The sequence below is a fragment of the Lytechinus pictus genome, chromosome 4 (genome assembly GCF_037042905.1).
Source record: "Lytechinus pictus isolate F3 Inbred chromosome 4, Lp3.0, whole genome shotgun sequence".
Taxonomy (NCBI): Eukaryota; Metazoa; Echinodermata; class Echinoidea; order Temnopleuroida; family Toxopneustidae; genus Lytechinus; species Lytechinus pictus.
This window is the reverse complement of record NC_087248.1, coordinates 28,842,445-28,868,360: the sequence shown is the minus strand read 5'-3', so window position 1 is coordinate 28,868,360 and position 25,916 is coordinate 28,842,445. Positions and strand designations below refer to the sequence as shown.

Below are 25,916 nucleotides of genomic sequence, written 5' to 3'. Positions count from 1 at the left end.
TTCAATATTAAGAGAAAGTTTGTTACTTCTAATCCATTCGAGTATTTTAGACAGTTCTTGATTGATTGTTTGAAAAAGAGTGTGTGGGTCTTTATCAGAAAAAATAAATTGGTGTCATCAGCAAAGATAATGAAAGACAAAATTTCAGATGATCTGCAAAAATCGTTAATATATATTATGAAAAGAAGAGGTCCCAAAAGGCTTCCTTGTGGCACACCGCAATTAATGTCACATAAGTTGGAAGAATGGTCATTCCATGAAACAAATTGTTTTCGATTGGAAAGGTAATTCCTGAACCACTCCAAGGCCTTATAATAGCTTATGGCAATTTCATCATTCCTTGGTAGCATAGACATGATGGGTAGTGACTAAACTAACACGTATTTGTTTTTCTTCCATTAAATGACTTGCAGGTGCAACCGAAAATGAGGCTTTACAGTCGATTGTGGATATCATTGGTCATTATGGTAGTAGGTAAATATGTTTACTTTATATCCGCTTAGTTTTCCCCAAAAATGTAAATGTAAAACACCTCAAAAAAGTTTGGAAATCTGACTTTGGCCATTAGTTTCTCCAAACTCCCAATTTACACAATGCATTTCATTCATTTTAAAATGATACCATGCTTGTTATGATCATGCCATCACGAAAAGAGCAGGATTCAAAAGTGTTGGATGAGGTCTAAATTGAAAAGATATTCAGATATTCAAAATTTATTGTCATGCTCAAAATAAAAAGAAATTACATTGGCATTAAAATCATATTCCGGTTGTTGGTATACAAAGAACAATATATAACAAAAATACAAAAATAAAGGCATTACAGATAATATACATGTACAATGCAAAATTACACAATGACATAATACTAACCCAAAACAATGTAATGGTACATTGCAAGGGCAGCTGCACTGAAACTCTACCTGGTGCCGTGGGGGAACGCCCCAAGCACACAAAAAAGCTGCAAAACGAGCAGAAATAGTCATGAAGGGTCAATAAAGAATATGATTTTTTTGTCTGTGTCAATAGAGAGGAAACTCTATTCAAATCAAGCATATGCTTCTTCATTTTTTGGGGTGTTTTGTTGTTGTTAATGTGGTGATGGTTCTGTGCGATAACATGGTTTGAGTCGTGGTTTGAAATACCCATGCATGTTTGTGTGTTTGTTATGTGTTTGCTTGTGCAGAGGTGTGTTTGATTCCATGTTAATGTTGATGTTAAGGTGCATGAAAATAAAACCACTGACAAACTCACTCATCACCACGGAAAAAACGAACAGTGACTTTCAATATTGTGTCATTTTGCAACTTTTTAATTTTGACCTCGCCCCACATTTCAAAGCACTGCACCTCCATGTGAACCATAATCATTATCATGTAGGGTATCATTTTCAGGGAATTAAACTAAATCTATTCAGTGATATTAATTACACATTGATATTTACTAATTTACTAAAACCGAGGAGGGATAATCGGTCAAAGTCAGATTTCTTAACTTTTTTGAGGAGTATATATATACAAATTAAATTGAAATGTATCAAGTTCAGGGAAAGTGCTCGATGTTTCAACTGAAGCAGAGCGTTATAGGAATTTTCCTCACCTCTGGTCTACCAATGGTTTCGCACCTCGGTCACAGGCGGCTCATCAGGACACTGAAGCTAATTGGATTTGGTGGTGGCCCTCGGTTGGGGCAATGGATGCATTCTTCGTCGAAGCATAGGTTGCAGATTCCACTTCCCTGCATAGCCAAGTTGGATTTTTTCATTATTGCCCATTTTAAATTGTATTGTTCCCCTTTCTTTTGTAGATCCCATATGTATTTAGATCTGTTTAGATCTGTTCTGTTTCGTTTTTATATTTCTCGTTTCGGAAAGATTTTGTGTGATTTCTGAATCTATCTTTAAAAGTTCCCCCTGCTAGGCCAAAATACACTTTGGTGATTTTATCTCTTTGGCCGTGTGTGACAGATGCTTTGTATGTTATCGACTTTGTCAGGCAATTTACCCGTAGAGGGCAGTCTTCCTTCACTCGGCAGTTGCATGTTCTTTCCGAAGGGTCCTCTTTTTCTTTTGATTTTCTGATGACATTTTCGTTGTGTGATTTGATGATCGAATTTACGTTTTTCATGCAGCTGTAGCTAATTTTTACAGTATATTTGTTAAAAATCTTGTGCAGTTTGTGTCCCTTGGGGAAATGTTTTTCGACTAAGTTGATGAATTTCCCTCCGATGTTGGTTTTGACATTACTGCTGTAGGGTGGGTTGAACCACGTGACTTTTTTTTGGCCTTTTTTCCTGGTTTTTGTTGGACTTTTGGTTTTTGGCGAATTTGATGTCACCATGGTAACCGCTGTTGCTCAGGGCTTCGTTGTATACCGGTGCTGCGGTCTTAATTTTTTCTTCATTTGAAGATAGGGATGAGAGTCTTGCTTGTCCTGATGTGGGAATTTGCTGAGTGATGATAGGGGGATGGTTGGAGTTGGCGTTCACATACATCGGGGTGTCGTTGTGTTTTCTGAAGGGTTGGTAGGAGTTATTCTCGAGATCTAAGGTTACATCTAGGTAGTCTACCGGTTTCAGGTTGGTTTGCACTGTTATTCTCAGCCCGAGTTCTTGGAAGACTTTGATGAGTGTTTGTCTAGCTCTGTTGGCCCTGCTGCCTGAGGTGCGTCTTAAAGTGGCCAGTCCATCGTCCCTGTATAGACCGACACTGTATCTATTTTGGTTTCCAACTGCGATAGGGCATATAGGCCTACCAGTTCGCAGATTTCGGCCCCGTCGTATAGGCCCCCATTGAGACATCGAATTGGCGTTGTGCCTCCCTTTTTATCCAAGGTTTGTTGCTGTTGTCAAAGAGGAGAGTTCTCCAAGCATGCATGATGGTGTCTCTTTCGATATTACTGAGAGAGGTGTATCCTTCAGCCCACTTTAAGCATTTGAGGAGGAGGTCTTGGCAGATAGAGGGATAGAAGTCGACTATGTCGAAGACCAAAAAAGTGAGCGTGTCTTTATCAGGTAATTTTGTAAACCATTCGATGACATTCGCAGTGCTAAGGAAGAATATATATATATATATGTTGGCGAAGAAGCTCAAAAGCATTGAAGCTAGAGACGTAGCCTGGATTTCTTCAACTTTTATTAGTACAAGCTTTCGGCCATTTAGTTGGGCCTTATTCAGGTATCTGAAGATGTAAAAGACATAATGGCTTTACAATTACCATGCATATATTTGGATTAATTTACTAAATATAGGTATACATGTATCTTAAAAGAAAATGTTTTACATTGGTAATGTTTAATTAGGATTATCCAATAGCTATTAAAATCAATTAAGTTTACGCAGATATATATATATATATATGTATATATATATATATATATACATATATATATGTATTACATTTTTGTCTAAAAATCACTAAAGGGGACTTTATTTCATTTGAACTTCACATGATATACATTATAGAATGATTAAACAATCATCAATAGCATAGAATTAATGTAATCTTATTGCGGATAATTAAGCAACACAGTTTAAATTGGCACAGAGGTGGAAGCTGAACGGGCGGGATATTTTACAACAAATCGTTTAAGGGCTTTTCATTAACCACTTTTAGTTTTGGTTCTGTAACAAACAACAGTTACGTATAAATAATAAAGGTATGCTCATCCTCTCCTCCCCAAGATACAATGGTTGTCTTTGACTTTGGAGAGGGTATAAAATGTACAAATGAAAAATATGATAAAGTGGAAGAAAAATAAATAAAAGGAACGAAAATCAAGAATATGAACAATAAATGACGAAGACATATTACCCATTATAGACTTTTTTGCCATGTTTTTTGTATTATTTCATCTTCCAAATGGGCCTTTTATGGAAGTTCATATTTTTTACTTCTAAAATTGATAAAATCGTTTAGCTAAGCACATGGTATTCTTTGCAACCACCAAGCCTGTGTACATGATGCTTGTAAATAATAGATAGGAAGTTCCATTATCTTTTATGAGCACCTATTAACATGATGAATACCTCTTCCCCCTCTCTTTCTTTCCCTCTCACTCGCACCCATAGACACACATGCGCACACACACCCACAAACCAACATATTACTATTACAGTATAAACATCCCCAAGACCAACACACAGACACCCCACATACACAAAAGCCGTAACACCAACTTATCTGAGATTCGTTGACACGTTGACAACGAACAAAAATCACGAACTGTGCCGAAACAAACTGGGTCAAATAAAATGAAATGGCGGCGGAAAGTGCAAAATAAATCAATTTTGAATCCGGAGATTGATTATGAATGATTAATAATAATAATAATTGTCAGTTCTTGTATAGCGCATAACACATTATGGAATAAATTCCTGCCAGGTACCCATTCACCTCACCTGGGTTGAGTGCAGCACAACAGTCAGACCGCAGGTCCCTATGCTAATGAGCAAAAAGGCCAGATTCATCCAAATCATCTCGTGGCTGAATCCTCCTCCTTGCAAAATCTCGTGATTCGTGAGATTTTCTTTCTCTAAGAATTTACCTGTTTTAACCTCAAGTTAAATGAAATATTATTGCACCATCACATCGAGTAAAAGTTACTCTTTAATATTGGTCATTTATTTTTTATACAATATTTTGTTAAATAAGTAAATTTCTCGCCTGAAAATTTGCCTCAAAACTTAATTTTCTTCCTCTGTTTTCTTTGGCAAATTGTGCAAAACCTTTTATTTTGAGCCTCAATGATATCTATATCACCATAAAGCTGAACTTCTGTACTTTCTCACAATGCCACTCTTGATATGCGGCACCTTTTAATCGGGTCAAGATCACACTTTTCCCACCAAGGTACAAGACGAGATTTCTGAAATTTTGTACTTGCATGAAATCCAGAGTTCTGATTGGCTGGATAAGGTTCACAGAACAACAGGCGCGGGGTATTTGAGGAGATTACCACATGGGAAGTGTGACCTTCCCACGACCCCAGGCACTGGAACCGTTGGAATTTGCCATTGTGTGGTCTTTTTGACCAATCAGAGTGCAGTATTCTTGTTTTCAAGCTGCTTTATGTACTTGGTAAATGAAAAGTGTGATCTTGACCCGATTAAACCAATTTTTATTTTGAAACCTATATCATTTCAAAGCATACATATTCAGCTTTATCATGATATAAAAATCATTTGGGCTCAAACAAAAATAAAGTGTGAAAATAGCAGCTTTTGTCAGGTGAAAATATTTATTTTGTAGCATATTTTAGATCAAAATTTTAACCTATATTACAAAATCTTTGAATAAATTCAAACACATGACCTGAAAGAATGATTCTTCTTCTTTACAATGGTACCAAATTCATGAAATTCGATGCACAATCAGAGCAGCAATGACCGAATGAAAAGAGGTGTTTTGGTTCGCATCAAGCTCATTAAATATGCAAAACATCTCAAGTCATGAATATCACTTGGATGACAGAAGCCACTTTCTTGGAACCTGCAGTCTGACTGACAATTTGAATAATTTCTTGCTGAACGAAACTACGCCATGGCTGGGATTTGATAAAATTGATAACATCCGAGTAAAACTGAAATTCCTATTGAGTGTGGAATCGATAAAACATTATATGTACAGTACGCCTACCGAGAGGAGCCGTGGTGTAGTGGTTCTGACTCGCCTTGTAAACAGAGGGTCGTGTTTTCGAATCCCACCACGGTCTGGCGTCCTTTGGCAAGGCGTTAATCCACACTTTGCCACTCTCGACCCAGGTGCTAAATGGGTACCCGGTAGGATGTGAAAGTCATTGTAGCTTGTCCAATACTGTGTGATACTGATACTCCCCCAGGGAGTGGAGGATGTGCGCACATTGTGTGGGGGAATGACTGATTGAATTCGATGACCGGGGTAATAATATATCTGTAAAGCGCTTAGATACGTCGCTCCGATGTATTAAGCGCTATATAAAGCGGATTATCAATATTACCAAATGAGAAATGTTGAGATCACCACAACCGAGTTAGTTAAAAGTTATAGATTGATTGATCGATTTTATTCGTCGAGAATATCACAAGCAATATGAGATACAATGAATGGGAAGAATACCTCGACAGGATAACCCATGAAATCCGAAAGGCTTATTTCCATTTGGGTTCTTAAACACAAAACTCATGTGGTATATGTGTTTCTGTGTGGATAACTAACATATTATTTTCTGAATGAATCTAGATGACCATGAATTAATAATCCTACGAAAAGAGAAGTAAAATTCATTGTAAACATATAAATACCTTTAAAAAGATAGGTGTATTCCATATGTTCTTTTTTACCCACCTTCATTTTAGGGAGGATCATTCGGGGTCCATGTTCTGATTGAGGTGACAGATCGGCAATTCATGGGAACATATAAAGTCCTAAAAAACAAGTTTGGAAATCTGATTTTGATCGATATTCCCTCCTCGGTTCTAGTAAATATCAATGTGTAATTAATATCAATGAATAGATCATTTAATTTTCTTTAAAATGATACCCTACATGATATGATTATTGTTAACATGGAGGTGCAGTGTCTTGAAATATTGATATTATATTGAAATTAGGAGTTGGGAGAAATTCATGGCCAAACTCAGATTTCCAAACTTTTTTTGCTCGTTTTGCAGCTTTTCAATTCAGACCTAATCCAACACTTTTGAATCCTGCTCTTTTCGTAATGGCATGATCATAACAAGCATGGTATCATGTTAAAGAAAATTAAATGATCTTTCGAATGATGTCAAATATGCATTGTGTAAAATTAGAAGTTGGGAGAAATTAATGTCCAAACTCAGATTTCCAAACTTTTTTTGAAGGGTTTAGCATTACGACTTGAACTGATTATACATGAATATTTTTTCATCACCTTTCTTATCCCATTAAAACACAGTTGCAACGATTCCTCCATCACTCGGTTCGACCTGCTCGAAACCAATCAACCTTTTCAGAGAAGGAAAACTTCAACGCGTAGATGAAGGTGATGTCAACATGAATCTCTGTCCCATTAAACAGACACCCGATGGTCAATTAGTTCAAACCATTCTCAAGTTGATCCAGAGATCGGCGCCTATCACTGTCTGTCCAGGACGAGCAAGCAATGCGAACGAGTCGCGGATATTCGGATGCCGTTTTCCAGGTACTTTGAATTGTCTGACGGGTGTGCCCCAAGGAGACCTTGTAAACCATGCACGAACACACATTCGGAAGAAATTGTTATATTTGTTATCAATATGCGTTATAGGTTCTTAAGGTTCGTGCATTTCTATTTACTAGGTTGAACCCTCGTGTCTGAGGGCATATGCATGTATGGCACTAGCGTACCTACGGGGGGGGGGGGGGCAGGGGGGGCACTCTGCCCCCCCTGACGAGTCACAACCCATGCAAAAACGTATCTTTGCCCCCCCATGACGGACTTGAAAAACCTTTTTTGGCCCCCCTCCTGATGACGAACTTTAAGACCTTTATTACCCCCCTGACGAGCTTGAAGACCTTTTTTTTTTTTTTTTTTTTGCTTGTCAATTTTTTTCTGGAACGAAATCCTTTATTTGTGATCGAAGAACTTTTTTTTTTTTTTTTTTTTTTGCTTGTCAATTTTTTTCTGGAACGAAATCCTTTATTTGTGATCGAAGAACTTTTTTTTTTTTTTTTTTTTTTGCTTGTCAATTTTTTTCTGGAACGAAATCCTTTATTTGTGATCGAAGACCTTTTTTTTTTTTTTTTTTTTTTTTTTTTTGCTTGTCAAATTTTTTTGCCCCCCCTGTGGAAAATCCTAGGTACGCCACTGATGTATGGTATAGGCCCTAGGGTGCGTACAAAAGGTGTGTGTGTGTGTGTGTACTAGTATGTTCATTACCAGGGGGGGGGGAGTGAATGTGGTATGTATTGTGTGTGCGTGTGTGTGAATGTAATATACGTGAGAGAGAAAAAAAGGAAGAGAGAATAAAACCGGGAATAAATGAAACTGTCGGTGGTGGATCTGATAGAGAAAAGGATGAGCGTGTGTGGGTGTGTGTGTTGGTGTTCGCAGGTGTGTGTGAATGTGGGTGAGCGTGTGTAAGAGAATAAAATAGGGGCTACAGGTATAGATGACGGGTACGAGTGGGGTAATGATCGAGGGTTTTTTTTTTGTTAGCGGGAATAAGGATAAGCATATTAAGCTAGTACGTGCGTGTTTGTGTGCGTGTGTGAGTGTGTGTCCGTGTACGTGGAGCAGTTGTGTGTCTAATGGGGTGTTGCAAGAAACTTGCAATCAATTGCAAGTCAATTTTTGGCCCCTAAATCAATCATATGTCTTGCAGTTAATTGCAAATTAGTGATTGATTGCTAATTTGCTCCTTGAAACAAGAAGTTTAATCTCATTTGCTACAGCTAATGTTGATCTATCAGTTGTAAAATTGCAAAAGAATATTTGCAATTGATCGCAAATATTTTCTTGCAACACCCCCTAAGTGTACATTGTGAGTATCGAACTGTGAATTATATGACAAAGCGCAAGTGTGGGTTATTTTTCTATTTATTGATATTGATATATTCATATTCCACAATCATCAAAGTACATTTCGTAATAAATCATTTTTACAATGAAAAAATGCATAACACATGCAGGATTGAAACGTAGCAATGAAATGAAAAAAGTGGAGGGGCCTACTAAAAAGAAAAGCTTGTAAAATGTAGACCCCCTATCAAAATTGTATACAAGGGTAATATGATATAAGTAGAGTAAAATAATCAGCAAAATTCTATAAAATTATTTAGATATAAACACTGTAACACAAATGTATATACACTATATACAAAATTAAATATTGATTTTAAAATAATCAATACTACCTTTGATAAGTATGAAGTTCACAAAATATTTGATTGAATTATCCATAATTAATTATCCATAATTAACTGCCTGCGACCGATTATGATAAAAATAAATTAGTAGAAATCAATTTTCATATTTACAATTTATTATGAGTATTTAAAAAAATCTTTCTTGTTTAGATTGTGTGTCAAATCCGTGCCCTTATTCTAGCTCATATGACATGTATGAAGAGACTAAGGATAGCTTCGACTGCCTCAACCATGAAGTCACTGAAGCTACCCGTATGACACCTTAAAGAATGACAGTGTGGGGGATTTGCCATAAAATGAGAGATATCTGATAAATTACATGTTATTTAATTATTTTTTTATAACAGTATTGTGACTGTAGTGTTTGTAAATGTAGACCTATGCAAACTTTAGGATTTATACTGCAAAATATGATTTTGAAGCTTGTTTTAAGATTTAAATAAACCCCGCAAAAAGTTCCGCAACTCAAGTTTGAGAGGGTTAAAATTGTTATCGCTCCATCATCAAATGTGAATATGGTAACATAGTAAGGCATGATTATTCCTCTTTACAACAATGCATTATCTATGATAAAAATGCAACGTGGATTGTGCAGTATTAGGAAATGAGCACCAACGTCAAATGTTGTTCAATTTGTTTTGAAAACTGAATTCGAATGAACTGAGTTTGAATCACGATGGTGGGTGGGCTATTGCCTAACAGTTCACACGTTTATGGAGTGGACTGAACATGTTAGAACTAAATGTTCAACCTAAGTGTCATTTAAACAATGTTCAGGTATCAAACAAATTTGAGATGTTATGTAATACGCATAAAAGTGAGCACAGAATTATGTTTGTTCACATTTTTTATTTTCAAACTAATGATCTGTTTTCATTCGATCTTGCCACAGATATAAACATAACCGGAGGTTCAGCTACGGGGGCGGAATCTTGGACATTGGATACCACTGTGGACGTTGGAATTGAAGATACCACAGTAAACCCGACAACCCCTTTACCCACTAAGGAATGTAAGTAGCTTTTTTTCCAAGGCGACAGTCACATCAACGAAACCGACTCCAAACCGACCAATCGTCTGTCATTGATAATAACGTAGGCCTAATAACTTTTGACCGTCTGGACTCTGGAGTCTGATTCCCAGTATGACTTTCGCATGGCATCATTAGGTACAGATCAGTTTCAAGAAGACACGCCGGTTCCTTTGAAATTAAATTTCTTAATGCATGAAACGGGGGGGGGGGGGGGGTAATTCCATGTATTCAAAGGGGAAAAGGGAATAAAATTCTAGATCACTTCGCGGTTTTACATTTTTAAGTATCATGTTGATCATTTCAGTGGCGTGGCTACGGGGGGGGGGGGGGGCTGGGGGGGCACGTGCCCCCTGAAAAAAATTGGCAGAGCAAAAAAAAAAGGGAGAAAGAAGAAAAAAAAAGGAAAAGAAGAAAGACAGAAGAAAAAAAAGAGGAAAATAAGAGGAGGAAGACGAGTGAATGAAATAATGTGAAGAGAAGACTTGCAAAAAACCCCAAATCTTTCATGTTACTATATAAAACTTTTGCTTGCACTTCGCGCCAGAATTGCCTATTCGATGAGATTCACAATTATCTTGCCCAATAGGCTGATATGGAGCAAGTTTTGAAGTCAATATACAAAATATATTTTAGCTCGGACATCGAGCTTTCATCAATTTTATTTCATTAAAAAATTTGCTCTAGCTGTAAAATGTCCCTTTTTTAGTCTACATATTAGCATTTTTAAGCTCACGCTGCGTGGTCAAATTGTTTGATTTGCCAAGTTCCTATTGTATTCCATAATGTTCCATTAAACAAATGTATTCAGACTGCCCAGATTCTAGGTCTAAATCTAAAACATGCGCGATAGCCTGCATGTTCTTTATATTAAATGTACTTAAATTATCCAGTTTCACATCAGAATATCAATAATTGTCTGCTCACGCTTCACGATCGCATTATTAATGATACCCAATTAACTATATTCTATTTATGATTTACAAAATATGAATAGAGTGTCCCGCTTTTAGGTCTAAAATCTCAATTTTCTTCCTCTCGCGCTTCGCGCTCGCATCATTTTTTTAGTTACATACCTATCCCATTTATTAATACAAAAAGTGCTTAGAATTACCATTTTTTAGGTCGGAATGTAAAAAAAAATGGCTCGCGCTTCGCGCTCGCATTATTGAAATATATACCTTCTTCGTGGGTAACTGTAAGCATTCCTTAACAGGTCCCTTTTCGATAATGCTAGAACAGTTAATAAAATTTCTGCTCGCGCTTGGCGTTCGCAGTAACCATCTAGTTACATACGAATCTTGTTTAGGATCACACATAACATTGCCCAGAATATTAAATTTTCAGGACAAAATACATGAAAGTAACACCAAAAAAAAAATCGCTCGCGCTTCGCGCTCGCACTTTTTATAAGGCTTATGATAATATTTCATGTTTATGTTGTTTTATAAGAATAAAACTAAGAAGTGACTGATCGGGGGAAATATAGGTGAAGATAATTTCGGGCCCCGTCCCCTATTGGCGAAAGTCGGATCCGCCCTTGTGACACATACATACACACAACGGAAAAAATGGTGCCCCCCTGAAAAAGCAAGGACCCCCCAGGAAAAAAATCCTAGCTACGCCACTGGATCATTTATAGGAAAAGTTTGAAGCTGGGATAATGGGTAAGAGTTCTAGGGCTTCGGATTAAGGTATAGGTCCCAGCTCTAGGCAAGTATTGGGATGGGGAGTGATCAGTGCCGGCCGCACAGAAACGTTGTTAGCCTAACACTAAACCCAGTCACATCTTTCGGATTGTGAAATCAAAACATTGATTTCAATGTGTGAGTAAATGCATTGTTGTAACACCAGGCTGGTACATTGCCGGTTGTAACAGAACCTCTCTTAGAGCATTGTTATAGTCCAGGATAGCCCCTATAGAAAACTGACTAAACATTGTTTATATATATATATATACAATATTTTGTGATGGTTTCTTGTCAATTCGAGGTAGCTGATTACAAATCTGAATGATGCCACTCGGGTAACCTTAGTATTTTAGTAGTAGTATTTTCCAAAAATTGGAAAAATCCAATATGGCCGCCGAAATATGCAACTACCCATAACAACCTAAAATTGCCCGCGCATTGACTATAAAAATGTATGTAATTGTGTTGCAGGAGTGAAATACTGTCTAAAAATTATTTTGGACAAAATATTTATTTTCTTTATATTCAAAATGGCCACCATAGACCCCTGTATGTACAATATCAATGGGGAAAAGTAATTTTCACAATAGTGTACACTTAATGCAAGTAATTGTGATCTTGGAGTGAAGTAATGAATGAAAACATGATTGCTAACGAAATGTATAATTTGTTATGTCATGTATCTGATTGATAAATGATGTATTTGATATTCAAAATGCCACCAAACCCTCTTACAGTATTATGTGCAATGGTAATGGGGACCCCAAAAATCACAAGAGTAAGTCCTATAAAATGCATATTATTATGATAACTGACTAAAAACATAATATTTAACGAAATACAATATTTAATATTCATTGTATGTGATAAATGCTGTATTCTAAAATTCAAAATGGCCACCATAGGCACTATATTTACTATGTACAATGCGAATGGAGAAACTAATTTTTATATGGGTAAGAACAATACATGTAATTGTGATCTATGAGTAAAGTATTGTCTAAAAACATGTTTTCTAGCGAAAGATATAATTTATTTCGTCATGCAAGAGATAAATGCTGTATTGTAAAATTCACAAATGGCCCTATAGGCCCTAACATTATTATCTACAATGCAAATGGGGAATGATAATTTTGTAAGAATTTGGATTTGCTTAACTAAGAAATCCACATAATCTTGTTGTATGAATAAAATATCATTTGAAAACACGAGTTTTATGAAATATAGCATTTCTTCTGCCATGTAAGTGATAAATAATCTATTTTGACATTCAAAATAGCCGCCACAAGCCTTACTGAGTTAAAGTATTGTCTTTAACATTATTTCCAACTATATAAATACATCACATATTGGTCATGGAGGTAATAAATGCTATACTTTGAAATTCAAAAAGGCTGAGCCCATAGGCTCTAAACATATTATGTACATTGTCACTAGGGACACGTAATTTTGACAGAATTTGCTTTACAATGAATATTCCATGTAATTGTGATGTAAGAGTGAAATATTGTCTAAAACCATGGTTTCTAATGAGATATATCATATCTTGTGTAATTTAGGTGATAAATGCTGCATTTTGAAATTGAAAATGGCCGCAAAAAGCCCCTATCGTATTATGCATAATTTGAATGGGGACAGATAATTTTCACAAAAGGGCATGTTATGATGGCTATTTTGAATTTTGAAATATAGCATTTATTACCTAAATTACTAAATTACGTAAGATATATGTTATATTTGGTTAGAAATCATGTTTTCAGACAGTATTTTACCCATACACCACCATTTAGTCAAGCAAAGCCCAAATCCCCATTCACATTGTACATAATACCGTTAGGGCCTGTAGGCGGCCATTTTGACTTTCAAAATACAGTATTTATCACCTACCTGGCATTAGAAATTATATATCTTATAGAAAAATATGCTTTCAGACAATAATATCACAATTACGTGCATTTATGGTGCTCACTTCTGTGAAAATTGGTTTCCCATTTCGCATTGTACATGATACAGTCAATGTCTATTGCGGCCATTTTGAAAGTCAAAATACTGCATGTGACACAAACTTGAAACATGGATGATACATTTCGTTAAAAATTATGTTTTTTAGACAGTATCCTATTTATTTATCACAAATACATGCATTTAAGTGCTCACTCTTGTGATTTATTTGTTTTGTTTTTATTGTACATAATACTGTTAGGGTCTTTGGCGGCCATTTTGAATATCAAAATACAGCATTTATCACATACATGGCATAGTAAATCACATATTTCGTTAACGATTGTGATTTTAGTGAGTACTCCACTCGTTTATCTTAATAATATGCATTTTAGAGCTCACTCTTGTTCATTTTTAGGCCCCCATTGCCATCGTACATAATTCTGTTTGGGCCAGTGGCGGCTATTTGGAATATTAAATACAGCAATTTTCCCATACATTACATGATATATCTTGGTTGTAATGATAATATTCATACATTACTTCGTTCATAGATCACAATTCTTTGCAGTTTAGTGATCATTATTGTGAAAATTAGTTTTCCCTATTCATATTGTACATAAAAGGGTATACAAGGGGTCTATGACGACCATTTTTTATATCAAGAAAAGAAATATTCTAGCAAAACCATTTTTCAGAGAGTATTTCACTCCTGCAACACAATTTCATAGCCAAATGTGCGGACAATTTTATGATTTTAATGGATAATTTGCATATTTTGGCGGACATATTGGATTTTGCCCATTTGCGGAAAATGCTCAAGGTTACACGACTGGCATCATTCAGATTCATAATCGAATTGATAATTCAATTCAATTCAATTCAGCATTCATTTCCAATTCATTAAAAATACAAGTTGATATTATGATCATGTACAAACAAAGAAACAATAAAAATTAAAAAATATCATTGAAACATAAATAAATATAGACGAAAGTGATAATCAAACTATTATTGCCAAATCATTGAAATGATATTGAAACAAGACGAAAGATAAATGATACATGAATGGGAAAAAGGAGTGTACTAAAAACGCCAGGAGAAGGCTTGTTAAAACGCACACACCCAAAATAAATAAATTCTTAAAATAATTGTAATATATATGGATGCGGCAAGTAGCAAAAGAACAAAAACAAATGAAAAAATACATAAACATAAAAAACATCAACAAGACAAAAAGCAAAACTAATGGAAATTTATAGTACGATGAGGATCTTAGTAACTTTGGATCAGTTTATTTTTATATTGCTTTTCAAAAATATTATGAAAGGTAATATTAAATTGTTCAAGATTCAGACTATTCCATATTGTGGGACCAATGTGACGCAATGAAAATTTAGATAAGTCATTCTTGTAATTCCATCTGTGAAGTTTTCGTGAAGACCTTGTATAGTGATTATGTATATTACAATTGAAAGAAAACATATTCATTAATTGAGGAGAAAGGGTTCCAGTATGATACCGCTGCATTAAAGAAGCAATGTGTAGTTTATTAATATCTTGTAATTTAAGGGTTCTTAATGACTTAAATAGTTTCGAAGTAGGTGCTCTATAATCTGATCCCATACAAATACGTATAGCTTTTTTCTGTAATAAAAACAGTTTGTGTAGATGGCAAGAATATGTATTTCCCCACATTGAGTTACAATAGGTTAAATGTGATAAAATGAAAGCGTTATAAAGAGTAAATAAAATGTGTTTTGGCAAGTCATATTTGAGTCGATTTAGAACTCCAATAAAACGAGAAACCTTATTACAAATGAAATTAATATGAACATCCCAACATAGTGTGTTACTCAATATAACACCTAGAAATTGCACAGAGTCATAGAATTGGAGACGGGTTCCATCTACCTTTAAAACAATGTTGCAAGTATTATATTCATGATATTGCACACCCCTCTTTCTAAAAATCACACACTGCGTTTACTTTTATTTAATGAAAGTTTATTACACTTGAACCATGAAGATATTCGGGCAAGATTTCTATTCAAAATTTCAGTTAAGATATCAATATTTTCATGAGAGGCAAGAAGTGACGTGTCATCTGCATATAATATTAAAATGAGAGTCATGGCAAGAATTAACAATATCATTTATGTATAATAAGGATAATAAGGGTCCTAGAATGGAACCTTGGGGCACACCCAAATGATCGGAAACATCTGTGGTGAAAATACCTGAAAGAGAAAAAGAACTAAAAACATTTGTGTAAATATTATCTATTATCGTAGCCGACTTATCCGTAACTCGAGTTGGTTTATCAATAAGAGCATGAAAACCCGATGAAATGACTGCGTTAGTAAAATCACGTACTGATGTATTTCTATTACTATTTGATATATCAATATTCATATCTCCCATGAGATAAATATTCTTTTGCTTAAAATCTTCATTATTCATTACTTTATCAAAGAAAGCAATGAGTTAGTGACATGCGATTTAGGCTGTCGATAGATTACCCCTACAATTATGCTTTTGTCATGCTTGCAATCAATTTCAATAAATAAAAATTCTACTCCTTCACATTGTTCATTGAATTCGCATATTTTGAAATGTAGTACTTCATTAACAAATAAACCAACTCCACCACCACGCCCAGAAGTTCGACTAGCATGGATGAATTCGTAGTCTTCAATGGCAGAATTTATCCATGTCTCTGTTATTCCTATTACAGAAAACTTAAAATTGATACTGGATATAAAGGTGTGTATTTAGTCAAAATTCCGATACATACTTCGTGGATTGAAGTGTATCAGACTGATTTTTTTAGCCATCGAATTACCTACTATTTCATTAAATTCTGAAGATAATTAGTATTTAGATGGTTTAGATGTATATAGAGACCATCATCTTCTTCGATATATTCTAATATGTTAATATGTTGTCTTCAGAAATCGTAGATTTGTGAACGCTTGTAATTTCATCTTGAGAGTGAAAGGTAGATAAAAACGAGGCCTCAAAATCAGTGTCGTCTAATTCGTAGAAGGGTAGAAAATGAGAAAAATTTGGTTCTTCGTTCGAATCTGAACAAGATATATAGTTTAGGTCCTCAGTAGGAGTCAGATCAGTAATTACAGTGTTATTTTTTGACATTACGAATACAACAAAAACAAAACAGAGCAAAGCAAAAATCAAACTGAACAACAACAAAAAATCGAATCAAATACCAAAAATTGTAAAATTGAGATGAGAATATGAGGGGAAAATCCTTCATTGGAATGCATCAGGAATGTCTAGTATTTATTGCACATCATACTAGTTCGCGTAGTTGTTGTACTTTCAAGATCCTTTGAATTTCGGATGGTTTTTTGACAACTGCTCTTTTTTCAAAGGCTATAATAATGAATGAACATAAGAAACCATAAATTGAGGTAGCATATATGAAAAATTAAGGTTAAGCTTCTTCTTTCCTGGGCTATAACAGGTTGAGAGAATGGCGTCAGAGTTCCGCCAATATCCCCACCCAACCTTGATTACATTTCCCTCCCTTATTCTATGGAAGGTTCTAGAAACCTTATTTATTGGCCCTCTTCGTCAAATAATGCTTGTAATTTGTGATTTACATCGTCTTAAAGGTCTCGACACCAACAGTACATGCGAGCGAGGCTGGGACACCTTCGGCTGCAAGTGCTACATGTTCATTTCGATCTGCAGGCACTGGACATGGCATTCCGACAATTGTAAGAATCAGTACAACGCAACTATGTTGGTGATCGAATCGAAAGAAGAAAATGAATTCATCCATCAGGCATACGGCCCAATAGGGGAGGATATCTGGCTAGGGTGCTTTAGCGGAAATAATTCGTTGTATTGGACCTGTCTTAATACAGACGCAAAATGGTCCGATGATCCTCAGCTGACCAACTATACCAAAGGCTACTGGAGTGAGTAACTGGTCTATATTTCTTCATTCTGATCTCGTAATCTTGTGTAAGTTTTTATGCTACGGTCACTTTGGACAACGAAACCGATTCCAGACCGAGCAAAGCTCGAATTCGTTATTTCCAGACCCATACCCACTGGCGTAAATCCGGTCCGAGCAGTAGGGGGGGGGGGGGGGGTGAAAGCAATATATTGACCTGAAAATGAATGTAATGAGGCTATGTATACGGGGGTATATAACCGTGTACATAATCATTTTATCTTTCATTTAAAGGCCTCTAAGGATTTTTTTCAATGGCTATAATAATGAATTTGTTGTGTTATAAACTACTGAACTACACTTAATATCCAAATGAAGACATGATGACCAAAATCGTCTTTCATGAGGTGTTATCATTGGATAATGGGGCGAATGAGCATAGCGACCGAGCAAATTTTCAGTAGGTGAAAGAAAGAATGTTGCCCCAAAACCTTTTTCAAGTGGTGTGCAATTATCACATCACGGGTTATATGTGCAAGGGTATAAACTGCGTGCATAATACTACCATCTTTCACTAAAAGGACTCACAACGATGGTTATATCGTAATGGATTTGTTATGACGTAAACCACTGGATGGCAGTTAGTAGCCAAATGCGAGCGAGCGAAGCGAGCGAGAAAATTTTTAAATCGTCTTTTTCAAAGGAGTGTAATTATGGGAGAAATTTTTGGCGATGGCGAGCGTTTAACGAGCCTTTAAAAAGTTGCTTCAGTCGTTTAAAGTAAATATGCATTAAATACAGAAGATGATAAGGGTACATTATCAATAACGTAAACTTTAGAAGGATATGAACAAGAAATACATCAACAGAGCAAATAGGGATTTAAATAGTCGAGTTTTGTTCAATGAAAACTCATTTGCTCACTGGTCAAAGGTGAGATGAGAATGAAACAAAAATAGGATCATGATTATCAGGAATAAGGGTGCCATATGAAATGTTCATAGGCCATCACATGCCACAATATAAACTTCCAAAAAGGTGCAAATATCACAATGATGACAGAATACGAAAATTAAGGATTTTGAATGGTCTTTAAGATTATTTTGGGAGATGATGCAACATTCCAAATTTTGAGCAAAGTCATTTTATGAAAAATTTATTACATTGTTGTGTTATCGCTGATGTGGTTTACGGTACACCATGTGAAGTGTTGTAGAAACAGTGGATAGGAGAAGAGAAGAAATGGATAGGCGAGAAAGTGGAGATTTGAGAGTAGAGTATTCTTTCTTGAAAGTAGTCCTGAAAAGGACTGTAAACCAGAAAAGATTGATGAGTTGAGAACAGCTTGAGTAGTAGAGCTAGTGAGGAGATGCTGGCTTGAGTCGGCGAGTAGAGATGATGAGTAGAAGAGAGACTCGACGTTTCGGGCAGGTTGACTGTCCGTCTTCAGGAGTGAAACGTCGAGTCTCTCTACTACTCATCATCTCTACTCGCCATCTTTCGCCGACTCAAGCCAGCATCTCCTCACTAGCTCTACTACTCAAGCTGTTCTCAACTCATCAATCTTTCCTGGTTTACAGTCCTTTTCAGGACTACTTTCAAGAAAGAATACTCTACTCTCAAATCTCCACTTTCTCGCCTATCCATTTCTTCTCTTCTCCTATCCACTGTTTCTACAACACTTCACATGGTGTACCGTAAACCACATCAGCGATTGTACATACCACCATGCAAACCTTCAAACAACATTGTTGTGTTAATTACTGTGATTTAAAGTCCCCTATGAATGTATAAAATGGTACAGATGAATGTTTCATCAACGGCATTGATTTGACCAAAGTTTCAGTAACTCATCGTATACTATTGAAGAATACACTTGGCCAGTTATTTTTCGTACAAAATCCCCGCTTCTAAAAAGATACCAGATGACCCCCTCCCATATCCACGAATGTGTATCTAAAGGATTATTTAATTCCTATATGATAAAATTTATAATCATATTTGAAAGTCATTGTAATCACATATTCATAAATTAACTTATTATAACTGAACTCCCATGGTGCAGTGGATATAACCTTCGCAATAATCTAAACGTAGGGATTTGTCACGGCCAATTCGCGAGAAATTTTGCTTATTTTTAGAATGCAAAATTAGGCCAATTTAAGCACTTTGACTGCCTTTAAAGATGAATCCATATATTAACAGTAGTAACCAATTGATAATGAAAAAAAAACATTTGTTCTATCTTGAAAAGTGGGGGGGGGGGGGGGGGATGATCGTACATGCCACCCCCCTCTCAGTAAAGTGGGATGGGGGGATATACCCATCCCCCGATCTATTGAAGTTAAATGGGATGAGTAGCGTAATACCCCTTTCATAAGCCCATCCTCCAATTAGCAGCTAGAGTAATGCGGATAATTCAATAAAAATTGCGTTCACAATCTCCGAAAATAATCCGCACTATTTTTACGAGCGCCCGTCCTGAAAAAGGCGGATAATCGTCATGACAACTGCACACGCCCCCTCCGATGCGGTTGTGTTGGAAAAGGGTGACCTTGTGACCGCACCATGGCAATTATCCGCATTATTTGGAAATGCGTTCATAAAGTCAAAATCTGGTCCCGATGCCGCTATTATGCGGATAATTGCAGCATTAAAATAATGCGGATAACTCTGGTCCTCCTCCGATTTTACGACCAAATTATGCTGCTATTAGCCGCATAAATGGGTTTATGAAAGGGGTATAAGTCTATTCCTGTCTCTGAATGGCTATCAAGATATAAGGGCATATTATATCAATGATTAATAGGTCTTCATGTCGTTTATCGGAGATCGATAATTCAAGAGATCTTAAACGTCTCGAGTCTTGTCTAGCGTGACAACAAAGTAATATGGCTTGCACGGATTGTAATCTTTGCCTTACTGCTAAAGTCACCGACACATGACTGATAAGTTCACGTTTCTGTGTTATTCTGAAGGGCGTATATCATCGGCCTGCTTTGGAGTCGTTTTCGTTGGTAGCAATGTAATGTAACATTCTAATCTCACAGTCACACCACCAAATCGGATTCCATACCGATCGAAACTTTATCCGTGATTACTTTATCTTCAATGACCTAGTCATCAGTCGGTTCAGATTCATAGGTGTAACTGGAATTATGCCACGGTCATAACATATCTGCGAAGCAGACCCTATAAAAATAGACCGATCGATCCGTCTGGGACCGGTTTTCTTTAGTATGAATGGAGAAGAAAAAGTACCAAGGAAATACAGATCTGTAGATTTGAATATCATGTCCAGTCTGTGGGCAATTTATATCTGTCTATTTACATTATTTTTTTTCTAGTCAGTCCGTTTATATTCGATTTGATTTTTATGGTCGCTTTCTATTATACAATTGAATGAATTGATAATTAACCTCTACATAATTGATGCAATTCCGACCTTTACTCTTAAGAATTGAGGCATAAATGTTCTCAATTTAACTCACAGAATTGAAATCGGAATTCACAAACTATATTTCAAGTTTGTCACACCAACGAGACTAGGGACCTTTTTTAAATTTTGTTTTATAATTATATACCTCTCTGTCTTCTTGCCTTTTCTTTTGTAGACTGGTCTCCGAGTGAACCCAACGACGATCACAAAGAGGAAAGGGTATGTCTCCGTGTAAACTTTGGATGGAGCCTTATTAAAACACGTGGTAAATGGAGGGATCGAGCATGTAAAAAGTTCTCCTACAAATCTGTTTGTCAGAAAGATCTTGAGTAAACCATGGCTTCGTTTTAAAGAATGACTATATACAGTGATATGTCCTGATAGGAAATTATAGTATAGTTGTAAAATAACCTCGTTAATTGATCGATTGGCCAATTTATTTGATCATCGTAATTCAGACATTGTTTGGATACCATCTTAATTTCAAAAATATAAAATTATAGCTTTTTTCCTAAAACCAAGGAATATGGCACCCTACCGTTATTCACCTCAGTCTATGCATCTTTTCTTCCTTTATTTTACTTTAATCCAACGATGCTTGTAGGACCATGCCTGTTCATCGATCAATGGAAATATAATGTATGCTGCTTAATATCATTTCCAAATAATTGCAGTGTTGCAACAGAGGATGTGGTTTGCAGTCGCGTAATGAGCAAATAATTTTGAGGGGGCCAGATATGGCAAAATCTCAAGAAAGTTGCGAGCGAGCGAAGGTATAGGGCAACCATTTTTTATCTTTATTCCAAAAATTCTATTTTGCGATAAACTTTGATTTAAAAATCAGAAATCCATATCATATTCCACCCTTCTCTTTTCCCTTTTCTTTTTTAAAATATAAATTCTTGGTCGTAAATTTTATTTTGTACGCCACTGGTGGTTTAGACCAGAATATCTTGGTTATTCTTAATCGAATAGAATTTAAACATTCAATAATTTTAAATTTTTCATCGAAATATAAAAATGAAAGACGATTACCTTCTAATTTTCGACTGCACACTTAAATCTTCTTCAGGGATATGACCCGTCTGATCACCGCTGAAAGTGAAGTAGTGGCGAAGATATTAGTCATAAACTCTTGAAGTTGGAAATGTGGAACCCTTCTCAATGATAAATCAACGTACATGAGATTAGCCAAGCTACACATCCGGACCAGTATTTGAATTTCCAATCAAATAATCCACTTCATAAATTAGGTGTGATCCACACTTTCTAGTAGTCACGGAACAAGGGAAATCGTTGAAGAGAATAGTCTCTAATGAGTTTTCGAAGCGTCGATCACGCAAGTGGGCTATTGACAGAGTTTGCAGCCCGAAGATCAACAATAAGTCTTGTGTAAGAATAAGTCTTGTGTTAGAACCACGAAATGATTAGCCGTTCTCTATCATACACCAATGGACTATCTGAATCACAAAAACGAAACTTTTGTAAACATGGATTTAGAGTGTTGTTCAAACCAACTAGATCTTTGATTCATTTCCAGCTCCAAACGACATGACAAATCGGAGGTACCTTACTGTTGTGTTATATAGGATTCCTTGCCAAGGAATATCTTCAAGTGGCGTATATCCTATATCCTACATAAGGGAAACAGAACAGTCCTAAAGACTATATTTTTGGAACATCGTTGCACAAGCTCTTTGTCGTCGGAAGTTTCGCAGCACATTGAATCGCAGGTACATACAGTGGACCGCGACAAACTGGAGATCTAAAGGCCTTGTCACACCGCCAGAACTTTGCTGGAGCGTTCCTGGAGCGGTGAAAAAAAAATCATCACCGCTCGTTACCGTTCACCACCGTTCAACAGAAGTTGGCCCCCGTTAAGGCAACGCCTTATACGCTCGGCCACCGTTGATGGTCCCTCCTACCGCTCCGAAAGTTTTGAGCTGCACAAAATATTGCGAGCGGTGAGGAGTGGGCAATTTTAATTTCCAGCAAAGTTCACCACCGCTCCAACAACGCCCAGTCAAAGTTTGGCATCGCTAGACGCAAGTTCGTGGACGCTTGGGTCCGCTAGGCCAACGCAGAAATCTTGAACGCTGGACCACCGCTGCTTCGCCAGCTTTGCCCGGGCGTGGATTAAACGTTGCCCAAACTTTGGTGGAGCGGTTGTAAGCGTTTTACGAGCGGACACGGGATCGCTGGAACGGTGTCGGGCGTTGAAGCGCGATTCATCGCGGTGTTGAACTTTGGTTTGGCGTTAGTATGGAGGTGTCGGAGCGGGACCAGCATTTGGCTATAAATACGGGGAGAAAGGACCAGGAGCCCATTTGGAATCTATCAGAACTTCTATCAAAGAGATCCGTTCACCTCCGTAGTCAAAAGCGGTATGCCGCTAAACCAACTTTAAACCCCCGCCTAGCCAAAACCCGCATGTACAGAACACCGCTCTATCGACGCTCGCATCACCGCTAAACCAACGCCCGCTCCCGCTCCCTACCGTTAAACTTACGATAAAGCAGCGCCGGCTTCAGCGGTGCACCGCTAAGGTAACACTCGTGTTTTCGACCCCCCCCCCCCATTTTGTGCACGGTGACGAGCGCTCCAACAAACTTCGGGCGGTGTGACCAAGCGTTTAGAAAGGGAGGACGGATGGTTTGATAGAGGAATAGAGGAAGACATCTACATAACTAAGGCACACCAACATTCGCTGAATCGTGATGGGGCGGATACAACCGTCCAATCCATTTTAACCCAATTCTTCGCCTTTACGTCCTTCCGGCGGCGATCAAACTTGTAATATCCATGAAGAAGACTGAAGTGTGCAGTCGAAAATTTGGAGGAAAATAATCTTTACCGATTTCTAATCTTGCATTTGGATCAAGAGTTTAAAATTCTTGTTAGTAATTCCTAATTAATCAGGTATTGTATATACTGCCTAAAAACAAATTATTTCTTTATAAAGAGTTTTATGAATAATAAAGATATTTTTTTCTGACCGCAATTGTCTGTATCAGTAATAAGTAGAATACTGAATTCGGTGTTCATTATTGTGATTATTTAAAATTATTGCTTGAACGATGTTAATGACATTATTTGGGGCTAGCCTCGGTTTAATAGCATATGTTAGCTCCAATTAACAATAGTTTTTGTTCATATATATTGTAGTATTTCATGTAAATGTACCTGCTAGTGACATTGTGGTAAGAAATTCATTTCATTTTAATCATGTGAACATGTAATAGTTTATTCTTCTATAATGTGCACAACAAGTCCTTCCTTATTCATTTCATCAAAAAAGTGAACTACATTACTCAAAGTCGGATACAAGGAAAGCATTCCTCTTGCGATTTTCAAGCCGATTCTTCAAAGAATTTACAAAAAATGCCAAGACCATCTCTTCTGGTTGACTGGTCCAAGAACTAATTAGGGCCCACTCGATTAAAAAAAAAGAATTCCCTTACATCAAACCTTGCACACGGCATAGACCTGGAAAGCAACCTAACATTTCCCTGGGGGTGTCGCGTGTATTATTCTCCACAGGCGGCACCCCCTGGATTTCCGGAAGGCGTAACAATTTTTTGTTTTTGCTTGAACAATTTCTCGGGACTAAAATGACCTTCATTTTTGAAAGGAAACTTTTTTTTCTTGTCAAATTTCAATCAGTACCCCCCAGTAAGAAAACAAAATCGTTTTCAGGGCCCTGGCACAATGCTTCTCAAATTTATTTTAAAGGCCACTTGTCCTCCATTCCTTACCATATTACAATAAGTCCTTCATTATCATGAAAGTCCATCTGTGTCGGTTGAAAATAACATAAAATTGAAACTTTTGATCTCAACACAAAGGCAAAATTCGAAGAATTACCTCGAAATTTTCGGTTGCTAACTGCTGCCTTCCTCAGCGATGACCGAAGTGACCCGATTCGACGTAGCGATCGATTAATCAGGTCGTAGACTCTCGGAAGCGTTTAAGCCCCTTTCACAATGGACGTACGACCATTTGCGACCTTTTGGTCGCGGGGCAGGCTGCAACAGGCATCAATCGCTATTCATCTCTTAAGATCGCACATAGGCTTTCACAAATGCAACAGCTGTCGTACGACAAAAGTAACCAGTAAACCCCGTTGCACGAATAAGTCGCATATGCTCGTGTTGTGCTCATGCGAGTGGTCGTGCGAACACATGCGAGTGTTGCACGAGGGATTGCGAGTGGTTTCATATCAGTCTCAATAGTTGCACGACTGATTGCATAGTCGTGAGAGTCGACGTGAGGCAATGCGATTGCACGTACGTTTGAATGAAACCAGTGCGAGTGTTCGTGTGATTGATGTTAGGTATAGACCAATTCGAACTCAAAGCAATGCAATTTAGCATCTTGGGGCTTTCAATGGGCTGTCATCCATTATGCAATGAGCTAGGTTCTTCTTCTTCTTCTTCAAGCTACACTGCCTCCTTCAATCCTGAAGATTCTTGCAGTATTGTATTACCGGGGACCGGCAGGTGCAATACACCGGGTGAACATCCTACTCTTTGACGAATAGTGTATTGGTTTTAACGTGCATAGGTTGTGACTCTCCTATACAAGGGACCAACATTTGCGTCCTTTCCGATGGACGGAGTGTTTTCCAACTGCATTCACACCCGCACTGAACACAGCGGTGAGGCACGTTAACGCACAACGCTAGCATCAGTTTTTTTTTGTTAGACGTCTTCCGGCATGCTGCGGGACGCGAACCCTCGCACGTTGAGATCTACGATCTTTTCCGGAACAGGCGCTCTAACCGACTGAGCTACACTGCCTCCCAGGTACGCGTATGTATGTGCGTATGTACATATCCTTTTGTTTGAATTAGCTAATAAATTAAACCTTTCAAACAGAGGGTCGTAGGTTCGAATCCTAGCCATGGCGTGTTTCCTTCAGCAAGAATTTTATCCACACTGTGGTCCACTCGACCCAGGTGAGGTAAATGAGTACCGGCAGGAAGTAATTCATCAAAAAGCTGTGGGAACCAGTATACAAATAATGCA

At 37.1% G+C, this 25,916-nt stretch overlaps 1 protein-coding gene across 1 annotated transcript; it reads left to right on the top strand.

Annotated features, from left to right (window-relative positions):
* Window positions 1-398: 398 nt before the first annotated feature.
* LOC135153999 (uncharacterized) lies at window positions 399-24,329 on the top strand. Its single transcript, XM_064099020.1, has 5 exons — window positions 399-474; window positions 6,912-7,157; window positions 9,756-9,875; window positions 17,164-17,472; window positions 21,065-24,329. Exons 1-5 carry the CDS (start codon window positions 426-428, stop codon window positions 21,220-21,222), a joined length of 882 nt encoding a protein of 293 aa, XP_063955090.1. The 5' UTR covers window positions 399-425; the 3' UTR covers window positions 21,223-24,329.
* Window positions 24,330-25,916: the final 1,587 nt, after the last annotated feature.